This window comes from Struthio camelus, chromosome 8 (genome assembly GCF_040807025.1).
Source record: "Struthio camelus isolate bStrCam1 chromosome 8, bStrCam1.hap1, whole genome shotgun sequence".
Classification (NCBI taxonomy): domain Eukaryota; kingdom Metazoa; phylum Chordata; class Aves; order Struthioniformes; family Struthionidae; genus Struthio; species Struthio camelus.
Window position 1 is genome coordinate 27,409,141 of NC_090949.1, and position 14,960 is coordinate 27,424,100.

The following is a 14,960-nucleotide window of genomic DNA, read 5'->3' on the forward strand; positions in this document are numbered from 1 at the left end:
AAGAACATGAATCTATTAAAGAATAGCCAATTTCACTATCACGTTGTCAGCAGATGACTGCAAGTTCATTTGTTTCCATTGGCACTCTGCTTTTAAGGGGAATATAACAACATACAAACGTCTATAAAGTTTGTAAAAGATGAATACTGGTACCTAAACTGATCTAGATATTTATGCAGAGATTCTCTTAAGAGTGAAACTTCACACACTTGCAAAAGACATTCCTTTGCAAAGTAGCAAGCCAGTTACATAGAAGCTCAATAATCACAGCAATCAGCTTGCAATAAAGAGAAAGAAATAAAGAGGCAGTAACGTTATGCTTTTTGGTTTCTCTTCCTCTGACTATACTAAGATATCCTAAAGAACTTAAAGCAATGAATACAAGGTTCTCTATACAAGCACCTCCATACATCTCAATAATAAGCACCTGAATTAGAAAAGACATATACAATCAATTACACATAAAAAGAAGAGATTCAGAGTAACTTTCTTCCTAAACAGCATCTTCTACACGCTTTCACGGAAAAATTCCACTAAGCCATGATAGTGCAACAGCTATTATTCTTGTCACTAAAACTAAGACCTGCTCATATGTTTTTACCTCACTGAGGAACTTGGCACCCATTGATCATAAAAACAAAAAGTTTATGCAATATGCATCTTGGTACAAGAAAAACATTTCTATATAAAGATTCTAATTATTTTAATAGCACAACAGTTATACAAGTCTAAGGCGTCACGATACTAGGGATGTGAGCCTCAGAACAATGGAAATTCCAAGCCACATCTGAAAGTTGAGTTTAAGCAAAGAAACGGACTCCTCTTGACTTGGAGAAGTTCGGGTCTGACTACCAGTTTTGTGTCTTACACACTCAGACAAAATGACAGTGTGGTAAACATTCCCATGAATGCCTCACATTACTAAAGAATTAATTAAAAAAAGACTTTATTGTATCCATTCCCAAAGTGATCATATGGTGCAAATATAATATAGCTCCTACTCCACAGGTATTTTTCTTTCTTGGCTACTTTTGAACTTCTGCATTGTCATCGTTCACCAGTGACTTACTACAGTTTAAAATATGTAATGTTTGTAGCTTGTTGATGCATCAACTACAAATGAACAGCCATAGACTTATTGTAGCCAAGATATTTTCTTAATCATGGAAGTTTTAAAATTAATAACTACCTAAGTAGCTCTCACAGTTAACAGTCTACTTTTTTTAGAATAGGACAATTTACACATGAAAACAACCATTACTACCGGGCCATTTAAAAGCTGAGAGCTATTTATAATAATACCTTGTACCGCGACGTATTTAAAAGGTGCTCTTGAAAAAGAAGTGAAAAGACAAAACAACTGCTAGCAGCAAGAGCAAACATCAACCCTTTAATTTTCGCTTCAGAGCAGTGCTTTAAATAAGACAGTATCCCTTTATTTTATAGGATATTCCCTGTCATCCCAAACCTTCCACTAAATTAGTTCAGCCTGTATTTCTCCCAGCAAGTGAAAGGGAATAAATCACGTACTTGGGGACAAACCGGCGACTTCCTTTAACGCCGTCTAACGTCCGCCTCCACACACAGCCGCAGCTCAGCCGCCGAGGGGCGGGGCGCCGCCCGCGCGCCCGGCCAGCAGCCAATCCCCTGCCTCTGCGCGCCGGCGGCAGCGGCGGCCGTTGGAAAAGCGCGGGCTCGGGCGGCGCGCTCTCCCCCCTGTCAGGGGGGAAGTGACGCAGGTCCTGTACCCCGAGGAGCTGGGGAGCCGCCGGGGTCAGGGCTCGGCGGCCTTAACACCCTCCTCTTCCTCCGAGGGCCTGCGACGAGAGAGCACCTCCCCCAGGAAGGAGCACCACTGGCAAGGCAAGCGAGAATCCTTTTGTCTCCCGTGAAGACAGGGAGATGCAAAGATGCAATATCAGGTAGCAGGTCTGTTTCTTTTCACTGTATCCAACATTATGTATTTGAGAGATCCCATAGTCTGGGTAAGGATCAGGCTTATCTGTCATGCTATCAAGAGTTGGCAGGACTTTCATGCTGTGCCACGTGTGTAATGGTCAAGCCACAGCTGATCCAAGTTGATTGCTGAGTAAGCACAAGTCACCATAGTAACACTACCAGGGAGAAAGATGCCTATTTTCACAGGCCTGGACTACCCAGCACTGTACTTCTGCTGTAGTCAATTTTGTGACCAATTCAAAACTGGTCTAACTGGATACAACTAATGTAAAATTCATCTTTGAGTGATTAAACTATAGACACTACTCCCTTGAGATGTGCTAGAACAAGGCCTTTGATATCAGAAAAAAAAATAAGTCTTCTGCTCAACAATACTGTATTAGCATTTGTTCACTCATCTTACCCCATATGAATGTTTGATAGGGTTCAGAGATTGCTCAGTCCCTGGAAACACCTTGACACTCCTGTTACTTCTCCAGCCACCCTAAAAGGTTAAACTCATTTGTTATCTCCATGAGAAGAATCATTTGAATCATAATCACTAAGCACAGTTATCTTAAGCATCAGTTTCACACAGGGCCAGGAACATTTGTTACAGTTAAGATAAACTGCTTAACTATTTTATTAGTACTTACTCTTTGGCAATAAGGCTTCTGCAAGAAATCTGGGTCCCTGCCGCAAATACACAGAACATTGACAACTACTTCAGTCATGTTTCATATTCATTTCTGACTATTATCTAAGTAGCTCTAGTTAAGTTTGTTATTGTTCACTTTGAGCATGACAGAACTTGTTCACTAATTCAGCAGAAGTCAAAGGCAAAGTTTTGGCCTTTAAGAGATTAATCCTCATATGTACATAGAGATCACAAGGCTCTAACTTTCACTTATATTGGTAGGTAATAACTCTTCCCTAAACCCCCAGTTTTCAAGTTCAGGATTTTATTACATGGCACCTGTAACCATGAAGCTACACACCAACTCAGCTTTAGTGCTACTTAAGGCCATAGCCATGTGCTTTGAATTTTATGCTATGTATATAATCTGGAGTGCAAAGAGGAAAGACAAGGCTGAGCATATTGATTGCCAGAATTCATACTGCTTGTGCAGTCAGTATTAATTCATCCTCTTTTTGATCTTACCCATTACAATTAGTTTGTGGTCACACGATTAGCTAGCATTTCCCCTCATTCCTCCCATGATTCCCACTCCATGTAGTGGGAAAGAGACTAGGGATGAATGTGTTATGCATCTAAGAAAGTTCACCTTTCAGAGTCTAATCTTCTACTACTCCTGTATCAGTATAGACAGTCCCTAAATTGGATGTTAAAATTCCCAGAAGTTTAGCATATGCAATCATAGCTTGGACTAAGCTAGATGCAGAAGTTATAGCTTCATCCTCAGTGAAAACCTACTACCTGGCCTTTGTCAGACAATCACATTTGTGCTTCATACTCTGGGCACTGTAGTATTGCTTAAGTCTGACATACTAGTATCACCAAACCATTTTCCTCTTCCCAAGACTTCAGCTTTTTCTTTGAATGCAGTCTAAGCAGCTGAAGTCAAAATTTAAGCATGGTCTGAAAACAACCATCTTGGGTTCTAATGAGTACTTCAGCTCAGCAATGCAAAAGCTGGTAGTATCTCCATTTTAATGGAGCTGTAAAAGGGCTTTGGGAATCTCGTTGTCTACAGGCAGATCCATGGAATGAGCTTTTAGACTAGTAACCTTAGCTAGCATTTAAGAGTTGCTTTACTATGCCACAGCCGGTATATTATCAAGCAGTATTGTTCCTGTTGTTGCTCTGCAGAGATTAGCTTCTGTAGCTTTATGTTCTACTGAATGAATCTGATCACTGACCAGCAGGACAAAGGTACAGCCTGCATTGCTCCTTCAGCTTTCCTGACGGACTACAGATAACAGTAGACAGTATGCTCTTTCCACAAGTTTAATAGAGTTACAAAAGGATACCACTGCTCTCTATGCAACACATGACTATCCACATACACTGCATTGTCACTAAAGTCAATGGGGCATGATGTACAGATAATGATTGTTAGGATTTTCTATGAAGGATTTTCTGTCAGCAAGACAAACTTTCCTTCAAGTAAAAAAGTTACTGTTTATACCTATAGCATGATCCCTTGACTCAGATGCAACAATTTAGTCAAAGTTCAATAACTGATGCTTGCTCTTTATGTAAGGCATACTAGTTTCCACTTGGACTGGAAGTTTATTTCTGCTTGGAGAAGTACTCTTTACTTTTCTGAACATCAGGCTTGATTGTGTCACTGCCAGGCTTCCAGCCAGCTGGGCACACTGAAATGATAAGAACATTTGGGTTTTACTAGCCACCCTTGCAGGACATGTTTTATACAACATTAAAGCCAACTAGCAACTCAAGAATTGTATATAGACTAAGAAATTATACAAGGGACATTCAGTGTAGTATTATGTTCAGTTCTGTTTTTCCTCGTTTGGTAGTAGCAACCCAAGGAACCAAGCAAGTTTGTCCACTGAAATACCCACCTCCCTCCAAATAGTTTCTAGAAGCCCAACAGTGAGGGAACGTGAACTCCAGCAGCCTAGGTCCAAAGAGGGCTTTATAACTATTACAATACACTTTTTGATGGGTTGGGGGCAGGCAGCAGAGAGAGGGGGAGACAAATTGAACTGCTTATAGTTCTGCTGTACGGCTATCAAAGGACCATTAGGATGCAACAAAGTTGTTCTGCTCTGGGTAGTATCCATCATATGACTCGGCAGCAAACCAAAAGCCAAGAGTCTTGCAGTCTAAGAATTCCAGTGACCCTCAAGTAGCCTTTTTGCACACAGCCAAGCAAGGCTGTATGGAGCAGGCACTGAGGTCTGGAATTTTTAGCTATGCTAGTCTCAGCTTCTGACTATTGCTACACACCTTATTCTGGTCTAGCCTGGTTTAGATGAGACAGTCCTAGTTCTGGAGAAAGAACTTTGCCAGATTCGTGGCTACTCCAGGGCATGGTAAACCCTAAGAGGCGTCATTTAAGAAATGTGACGGCCCTATCATCCTGTATTAGGAGTGTCTCCTTAACTGAACTGCAGGATAGCATAGAAATTCAGAGACATTAACTCTTCAAGCTACAGCATAGCCACAATAGCAGCTTTTTTTTTTTTATTAAAACTGATTTACCAGCTCTGAGGCAAGTTAAACACAGCCAGTAGCAACACCTGTCATTAAAGGCTGTATGGCAACACTAACCAGTCTTTAGTTAGTTTCCATAACTGGTTTGAAAGCTTTCATCTGCAGTTTTGTTGGCTTTTCCTGCAGAAAAGCTACCGGCCTCAAACACCTTAATATTGCTCTCGACCTCTGTGCACAGATTCTCCCATCCCTTTTCCCCTTTGTTTAGGCTAGGCATACATGACCACAGAGAAAGATCAGCAAGCCTTCTGGGCACTGCAGTGCCTTGTCCAACAGTGAGACTGTTTAGCAAAATGCACTTTAAGTACTGATGGCCTCAACCTACTAAACCTGCAGAGTCAAAATTATGCTTGCCCTTGCAGGCCAAGTTACAGCATATACAGTCTTCACTAATTGTATCTCAAGTACTTTGTCTCTCATTGAGGGAAACATATCATCACTGTGCATTTACCAAGCTGTCCAGCACCAGTTTAAGTCACATTTCAATATTAGCCCAGCATGCAATGGACTATTCACTGGAACATGATAAATATAGTATTATGATGCCCTTCAAGTAACTCCACAAACAAGCTTCACTTTAAGAGGCATGCTTACTTGCCATGCAGATTTATGTATGTACTTAATACCTTTCAACTTAAGCCTCTTAACTTTTCTAGACGATACTGTTCTCTAGAAAACAGCATTTAAGATGAGAAAAATGAAGCCTTACCTTCTCCATGTTTATCTGTAAACTGGAAAGCCTGCACAAGTCTGAGTGTTTCATCAACAGAACGGCCAACAGGAAGATCATTGATTGTTATCTGCCTTAAGATCCCTTTGTCATCAATTATGAACAGACCTCTACCAACAAAAATAAAATTTAAACAGCTTTTAAAAGCCAGTTTAGCCTGAGCATTTCAATATTAGAGTTCAATGTTCTATCGTGGCAGCATGTTCTGATCTACTACTGACACTTCTTCCCCCCCCCCCCCACCCACCAAAAGCCTTCTGTGTATGCAAGGCATTGAATATAAAGCTTAAAACTACCACTGTTTCAACAGGAGCTGGGAGGGGTGGGAGATAAGTCACAACACTTAAGTAACACTTCCTATTTAAGGAAGATACTAGCAGAAGAACAATGGAACAGAAGCAGAAGAACAATGGAACAGAAGCAGAAGAACAATGGAACAGAAGCAGAAGAACAATGGAACAGAAGCAGAAGAACAATGGAACAGAAGCAGAAGAACAATGGAACAGAAGCAGAAGAACAATGGAACAGAAGCAGAAGAACAATGGAACAGAAGCAGAAGAACAATGGAACAGAAGCAGAAGGAAAGTGAATTGAAGGAGAGACATTCTTCCATTAAAGGAGTAACTATTCACGCTGTTCTCAAAAAGCAATGGCTGACTGGCCAACGTCCTCCAGTCAACATCACAACAGAAATCAGAAGTTCTGTTCAGAGTTGAAGTTGCTGAAGCAGCTGCTGAACAAGATAAGGCTTTGGTTTTTTAATCCCTCTGTACTTTAATCACTGGATTATACCAGTAATCACTTTTCATGACCTTGTAGGTCTAACATTATATTTAAAGAAGCTCACCTGCTTACATGACACTCCTGTGTTCACCAGGAAGTAACAACTTGTTCTAAGTAATGCTGTGATCAAAGCAAGGCAGTATGCATTTACTGTCTAACTTATCAAAACTGTGTGAAGTCTAAACACCAAGAACCATGTAACATCTCTTGCAGGTGTCCAGTAGCTTGAACTAGTTTTCACCTAGAATAGCTTCAGCTTGCAGAAGGCTTTCACATGCCTGTAAGTTGCATTCCTCTTATGTGTCCCATGTATTGCAACATACATGCCAATACTTTAAGTTTACCTTATTGCATATTACCTGTATGCAATACCTTCATCCTCTTTCAGGACACCATATTCTTTGGCAATGACACGCTTTGTGTCAGAAACCAATGGAATTTTCATAGTACCCAAACCACCTTGCTTCTTAGGAGTGTTGATCCTAAAATAGAAAATTCCAATATTATGAAGAAAAGTTCAGAGTAAAGTATAAGGTAGCATAACAGACACTGATCCCTTCTTCAATACTGCAGTTATATTGGCTGATGGCAGATTAAGTACTGACTAGTGTTCTTGGTTCTGGTGAAGAATACCTCTGCTACCAGTACTTCCTTTGTACCTTTATTTGATATTTCAGTAGGCAATGTTAGAGTTTTAATATGCTCAGGATTCAGTTCTAGTAAGAACTGAGCCTGTCAGAACATTATACTTGGTTAAAAAGCTGATTCTTACCAGGCAAGATGGCAAAAGTGAGAGTCAACAGAAGCTCCAATTATTTCACAGTTAATTTTCTTGAATTCATCAGCTCTGTCACTGTATGCAATAATTTCAGTTGGACAAACAAAAGTGAAGTCCAGAGGGTAGAAGAAGAACACAACATATTTTCCTAAAAAAAGGAAGTAGTGTCACCAGTTCATCTTTTTACCTTAGGCTTTAACAGTTGTCATATTGACTAGCATAAATATTCGATAGCCACTGAGGAGAAGGAGCTAGATACAACAATACCTTTAATGATTAAAGGGTGAACTGCAGGTGCCCGTGTGAAGCTTGCTGTATAGGTAGCAAGCCCTACAAAGCACATAGGGGATTTTCATTTCAGCCAAATACCACTTGCAACTCTGTCCAAGGCTATCCTACAGCTAAAGGATAATATAAAACTCAAGTGAGGTCTGCTGAACTGGATGTTAACATTTAACAAGGGAACATCCATCTCAGGGGTCTAATCCCCCAGGCCTGCTCAGAGTACACCTAGTACCTACACCAGGAGACCCTGCAGTTGATTACTTACAGAATGCAGGATGCCATGTGCCTGAAAGGACAGAGGCCAAGAGACATTTCAACTGTTCAGGTGACTAGTCTACACCTAATAACTGCCTTCACACCACCTGAGAGCAAGGAACCTTCAGCTAGAGGTGCCTCTTTCTACATTTATCTGCATCAGCACTTGATTACTTAAGCCTTTCACTTGTATTTAAATGAGCTTTTTCTGCAAGGCAGACATTTTTGTCGTACTCTAGAGAAAGGAATATGATTGGTTAGCTGAAAGGGCACACTTCCCACTGCCAGAAAACCCATAAGAGACAAGATATTGTTATTCCACACAACACTGGAGATAGTGCATCTTCTTAATCATATTACAAAAAAGCCAGATAAGCCTGATGCAGCATTACGGTTTAAGGGAATTTTATGTTGATTAGCAGGAATTATAGTTGGGATATTTGGCCATGCTGTTAACAGCCTCCCTACAGCTTCCTAAGCTTTCTCCAGCCATCACTCAACAGAATCACTGCACAAGTTATTACATACTTCAGTCTACCACCAGTGTTCACCATTACTTTGGAACGGAATTAAAGCTGTCTTACTTAAGACGCCCTCCCCACCTTCAAACGCAAGATAGTGTATTTGTGTAATTAGAGAAGCAGATCAGCTTACCTTTATAATCAGAGAGTTTGATGTCTTTGAATTGTCCATCTGGCATTACAGCCGTGGCAGTAAAGTCAGGGGCTGGTTTTCCAATGAATGCCTTTCCTGAAGACATCTTGATTTGGTCTAGAACAGAGTTGTAACTGGCACAGTTAAGATAGCGCTATGTTTGTGCCTAAAAGCAAATAGTCAAAGCATCTTATCAATTTAGAACAAGTATCAACAGGGACAGTGTATCAGCAGTTGGTCTTGCAACGCAGGGCCCAAGAGCAAGATTAGTTTCTTGGGTAGTCCAGTCAAAGCAACGTGTTTTTAATCTCAAGAAGCAATGCAGTCAGATAAATATGTAGGTATCCAGACCAAGCTATTAACTAAATTGCTAACTATACAAGATTTATAGATCATTACTCTCCTAAGCAAGTAACAGTAATTATCTCTGACCAGATAACAGCTCAGAGTCTGCTAAAGAACTAGAGTTCTAGAGCATTCGATAACACTTCCAGTTTCACTTTGAACAAGTTAAATTCAAAAAATTAGACTTAAGTGAGGAGACCCTTGTTCAGGTTTACAAGGGAAGTTGAGACCTTGAATTTTATCTTCCTATTGATTCCGGAACAAAAGAACATTTGTTAACCTCCCAAGAACAATACCCTATAACTACACTGCAGCCTTTAAAAAAAATAAATTTTATTTGCAACTGGAAGACTCACAGGACACTTGGGAATAACGTTTTATGTTGACAGTTGACAATTAAAGTTGTACCAAGTCTTAAACTAGTAAGGCCAGGGTTTAGGTGTTTTCTTTTTTTCCCCCTGTTTATTTCAAGTCTCCCACTAAAGAGGGGGGCATAAGGACAAAAACTGTACTTCAAGTTGCCTGCCTTAAATGCTATTGCCACACATTGTACCAGGTCTTGTACAGTGTTTCTTTTGCTCTGTCAGTCTGGGAATACAGTACTTGTGTATCTATCACCTTAGAATTCCAGTTACTTCAGAAGTGTAATCTTTCAGAGATAACACTTGTGACCCTTACTTCTTCAGCTCACAGAAACGTTGTGCAGTTAATTCACCTAGTTAGTGGTTATAAACATCTAGTTGACTTGGAGACACTAGCCTCTGAAAGGTTAATACGAGTCTCACGTTGCAAGTGAAAGTAGAGATTTCAAGGATCCTTCTAGGTCTTGCTGGCAAGGCACAAAGTCTGTTTTTAAGCAGCTCCAGCACACCTCATTTCTTGGCTCCTTCTCCTTTGGCAGCCACATTCCTCCTAAAGGACTAGTCCAGAAGTCATAAGCCTTTAGTTTTCAACTCCAGTTTAAACTGCCCAGTTTAGCCTTTTTACTAGCACTGTTTTTATCTTTGAAAGGTTTTCTTGCATATCCTCACAGTATATAGTAATCAGCTATCTCTCAGCCTTCACCCTTTTAACCCCCTCCTGCAACAAGCTCTTCACCCCCTTGTTCATCCAGGCAGTTCAACTGCAGCACACTGAGCAAGTCTGATGAATCAAGGGCACCGAAACCATACTACAGCATGTTTGTGGGATCCTACTGAAAAGGTGGTCTAGTAGACAGATATTAATACTTCTGCTGTACATCTAATGTAACCATGAATGCAGATGCAATTCTAGGACTACAGTTCTGGAGGGTCAGGGGGGATAGACAGTCATTGCACAGTATTTTCTTTGAGATGCCTCCAACTAGTGAGTTTTATCTTATAAGCAATAGCTGTTTAGTCTGGAGTGCATGACCCTGCATTGTATATATCACCAAATTCCATTTTTTCCTATTACTCAAGCTCAAGGTCATCCACTTGCTCAGTAGTATGCTAGTCCTCCTCTATCTGTCCCATCAGCAAGTCCCCTGGAATGGTTTACTAGGGATTCAATGTCCAATAACAAAAGCTGTCAAACTTGCTCTTTGATACTGCCCCTCTCTAAGCTACAAGATGTTATCCCCCTTTCATATAACACAGTAAGGTGTTCAGTGTCAGCTTAGGAGACATAGCTGCGCCGTACTGCAAGAGAGCCATCTGCTTTCTTTGGAGCACCCGCTGCAACCTGCCAACATCTCTGCTTTTCTATGCAGGGTTAGTACGTGTTCTCACATGTTCTGCTTGGACTTAACCACAGCGTTTCCTAACCCACGGGGGAACAGGACACAGATTCAGTACTCTATTTCCTTTCCTCCTAGAGAAAAAGGATATAAACACTACAAATCAAGTACAGTTTAATCAGGTCAGAATATCTTTTAGCAGTCATAACTGCACACAGCCTCAATTATCTCCAAATGGCAGTTATAATAAACTAGTCCAGAACTCTAACCAGAAATTCATTGCTTTACAGTATTTGAACCATAGCAGAAGGACACTTCAAAACACACCATCCAGCCTTCCCCTTCACTACCTTCAGATTGCCACAAAAGTGTGGTTAAGTCACTGAGCTGCGGTCAGAAATTAAGAGTGATATTGTCACAGACCTCCTCGGTTCAGATATACCACAGCCAGGTATACACAGACCACTAAACTTATTTTGCTGAAAAAGTTCAGAAGGAAACCCTAAGCAGTCACCGGCACAAAGGTCACTAAATTGCTCTGTGACAAAGGACTGCAGCCCCCTGCACGCCCACACAGCAAACTCCTTCAACCCAGCCACACAGCCCCTTCTTTAAGCTTCAAGATCAGAGGCCTACGTGCTTGTGGATCACACCACTGTTATGCGAAGCTTTCAGGACACCAGGGCGGCGGGTGGGCTGCAAGGCCGCCCGCGGGCTGCACCGCTCCGCGCTGCTGCCGGAGCCGCTCCCCGCGGGCGCGCCCCAGCCCGGCTGCGCGCATCACCCTGCGAGCCCTCGCCAGCAAGCAGCGGGGAGAAAGCAGATAACGGCGAGCGCCTAAGAAAGGGTTAACAACCTCCCCTTCTCTCTCCCCACCCCCACAAAAACGAGAGAGACCGAGAGAAAAAACCACAGCGGGAGAAGGTCGGACCCCTCCTCGGGGGGGAAAGGCGGCAGAGAGCGAGAGCTCACCCTGCACCGCCTCCGCGCCCCTCTTTTGCGACCCCAACCGCGCAGAGCGGAAAGCAAAATCCGGGGGGGGGGAACAAACAAAAAAATATAACTCGCCGAACAATCCAGCATACCGCACCCGTTGCCCCGCGGCAGGTGCGCACCCTCCCCCCCCCCCCCCCCACCCGGGCGCTTACACAAAAGGGCGAGCGGCTCGCAGCTCCCTCCTCCACACGCCTGCAGGAAGCTCCGCGCTGCCGCAGCCCCCGCCGCGCCGCCGCCTTTATAGCCGCCCCGCTCTCGCGAGGACACGGCGCGGCGCGGGGGGCCCGGCCGCCGCCCGCCCGGGCCGCCCCGTGCAAGGGCAGCATGACTTGGCACATTCGGGCGAGCGCCTTGCTCGATAGCGAGCTGCCGGCCGCTTATCGCAACGGAGATGCTGCCCTGGCTGTTACAAGCGGCAAGAGAATTTGAATAAATGGAGCTGTTTGTACGGATAGCGTCCCGGGAGGTGGCACGAAAACATCCAGTGCAATAGTCATAAACAGTTAGTGGGAAGGTGGTTTGAATGGCTCTTTGCAAGAAGAAGCTTTTTTTTTTTTTTAATGCCTTAATATGAACAAGGTATAATTAGTTAAAAGTCAGTAGCCAAAAAAAGAGACAGAGGACGCACTCGATTTTGAATATCCAGATGGATATGACTAGTGTGCCATTTAGGTGGATGGGAGTTTTGCCATTGACTTTAATATCAATAAAATCAGACTTTCTATTAGCCAAACAATGTACACGCTCAGAAATTATTGCAGAGGGGGAGGTTTCACCTCCCTTTCTATTATAAACTGCCTCTTCAACCTGATACTAATTCTTAAGGCTTTCATTGATTCCATCAGTGGGAAGCCTGGTGCAAGCCATGTAAGTCAGGAATAAAGCCAAAAATTAAATTAAGCATGGTCTCAGAGCTTCGGGGTGCAGGATGAAAACTCTCGGAAGAGGCATTTATTCACTTCAAGGCAGCCTTGTATCCTTCCCAGAGCAAATCTACTCTGAGACATTTAGCCTGAGTGAATTCCCACACGCATTGAGTTTGGATCTAAGACTGAACTGAAACCTTGTATTTTTGACTGAGGTACAAAATTTGAATGTTAATATTTAAGTTTTATTAAACAGGTAGTGTTAAAGGCTATAAAGGGCATATCAACAACAAAATGGCTTGCTGTAGTCAGAAGTGATAAACTTGTTTACCAACTGACTTTTACTCCTTGTCTATTTCACAAAGTCATGTTCCTTATACCTGTTAAAACATGATTACGAATTGTACTGTGGAGAAAACCACAAAGGATTAACAAATTTTGAATGTTAAACAATCTAATCTACACTACTGTGTAGTGTTGCTCAGTGACCATACCTCCTGTGGTGATTCACCCAGGAGATGACTGGTTTTAATACTGGATGAAATTACTCTTTGATATGTAAAAAGCAACATAACCTGTATATGTATATTAAAAAATATATGCATTCGCCTTAATGCAAAGATGTTATCTACTGGGATCTCTATTGTTACAACACACTTAATCTTTTATAGAAGAGAAATGAAACTTTCTTAATGTGCCTCAGTCAATGTTAGGACAACTGAGGTCTATAAATTGAGGAATGTATATACCTACCTATCAACTCAGGCCATGATCCCCGGCAACAGGTTAACCTCAGAAACATCAGGCAGTCTGCACATGCAGAAAGCCCCCTGAATCCTGAACATAATGAATTTATTGTATATGTGCAGTACCCTCAGGGGCGTAGTAAGAGAAAAATCCTGACCTTTTGTGGACAGTTGAATATAATATAGGCAAAAAAGTCTAATGACTGAAATATTCTCAAGCCCCTGGGCATATATGCCTAAGCAGTTGGTGCACACTGGATTTCATGAAAACGATTATACATAATTAAATATATAGGGCACATATTTGCTTTTTCTTCTTTAGTTCAAATGAAGACTGTGTTTCTAGGTTAAAATGTCCATGTCACCTTTCCCTTCCCTACATACCTGTTTTTAAATAATTTTTATGACTGTATGCTTGGATGATCACTTCCTTTTGACGACAAAAGGATTTTATCTTCTTTCCCTTCTCTCTTTTACTCTCTCTATATTATTGGAGGCTGAGGTTTGTTAAAGTTTTATTACTTAGCATTCATATAATTCAAGCATCTTCCACAGTGTTAAGACTGTTATTTTCAAATGATCTGTGATTGGCAGTGTCTTCCTAAAAGCAAACCAAACCCAGCGCTCTCCCTCCCCTTTATTCTCTCCTCCTTCCCAGTTTTGTATTTCCCGCCATGTTACTTTTTGTTGCATTTTCCTTGCACTCTCTTTCCGTTTTCCTGCATTTTGCCTAAACAGGCTGCACCACAGAAAAATCTGGTCATGTGACTGCCCAAGAGCATAATTAACCTTTGTTCCTTTAAGTCTCTGGGATGGTTTAGGTCAGAACAACAATAAAAGAATCTGCAGCAGAGTGATCTTTCCGAAAGGAAATAACATCCTCTTCAAAGCTCTGTTAGATATGTATTTTGCTTGTATTTCTGATAGGATCTTACTGTACTTTTCAGATTCTCAAAGTTTATATATTACTTATAAGAATGGAAGCTTGGAGTAAAACTCAAAACTGGTTGTAATTGTCTTTAGTTGTGGTTAAGTACAGAGTGCAGTACACCTAGGGATGCTCTTCTCTCAGTTACAGGCCAAATTCTGCTCCTGTTCAAGCCAATAGAAGTTGTGTCTTTGACTTAGCAAGACTGTACGTACTCAGGACTAATGATTCTAAATTAAATTCAGTCATGTTTTTAATGTAGTTAAACCTTACTCTCAACCTTCTTGCACAAATAAGGAAATGCACTCTTGTGCACCTGCATTAAAAGGTGCCCATGCCCCCTCAGGAACTACCACTTCTTTCTCTTTGTTGCACCTTTTAGCAAAAAAGCTAAAGCAAAATGAATTTTACCAGCCTTGCACATTCCCTGGATTCCTAATATTTAGGATTGCACATTAAAACAGAGGAAAAATTCTGTCTTCCTACCAGCTAAGGTACCTAATCCTGATGGTTATGTTTTGTTTGCAATTTCCCTTTGTGTGCTGCAGACTATGAGATGCATTACTCAACGTGCTGTGAAGGGGAGAGTCTGAGCAGTTTGACTTTCCTGCTGGGAACCGAACAGACAGCAGAGGAAAAATAAACAGAGCAAAGCTGGAGAATTAACCGAGAGGAGGCTGGCACCGATGGCATGGCAGGCTGGCAGCCAGGCCCGCGAGGCCTCGCAGCGGGACACGGCAGCCGGCTTCAAA

The 14,960-nt window shown here is 41.9% G+C and overlaps 1 protein-coding gene across 2 annotated transcripts; it reads right to left on the reverse strand.

Annotated features, from left to right (window-relative positions):
* Window positions 1-3,891: 3,891 nt before the first annotated feature.
* Window positions 3,892-11,957, reverse strand: PRDX1 (peroxiredoxin 1). 2 transcript variants are annotated; one of them, XM_068952990.1, is made up of 6 exons: window positions 11,821-11,957; window positions 8,629-8,745; window positions 7,429-7,582; window positions 7,016-7,138; window positions 5,853-5,983; window positions 3,892-4,278 (listed from the first exon to the last, which is right to left on the reverse strand). In XM_068952990.1, exons 2-6 carry the CDS (start codon window positions 8,732-8,734, stop codon window positions 4,193-4,195), a joined length of 600 nt encoding a protein of 199 aa, XP_068809091.1. In that variant the 5' UTR covers window positions 8,735-8,745; window positions 11,821-11,957; the 3' UTR covers window positions 3,892-4,192. The 2 variants fall into 2 exon arrangements, with proteins under 2 accessions (XP_068809091.1, XP_068809092.1); XM_068952991.1 differs by having other exon boundaries at window positions 8,629-8,794; window positions 11,821-11,903.
* Between the last annotated feature and the right edge of the window lie 3,003 nt (window positions 11,958-14,960).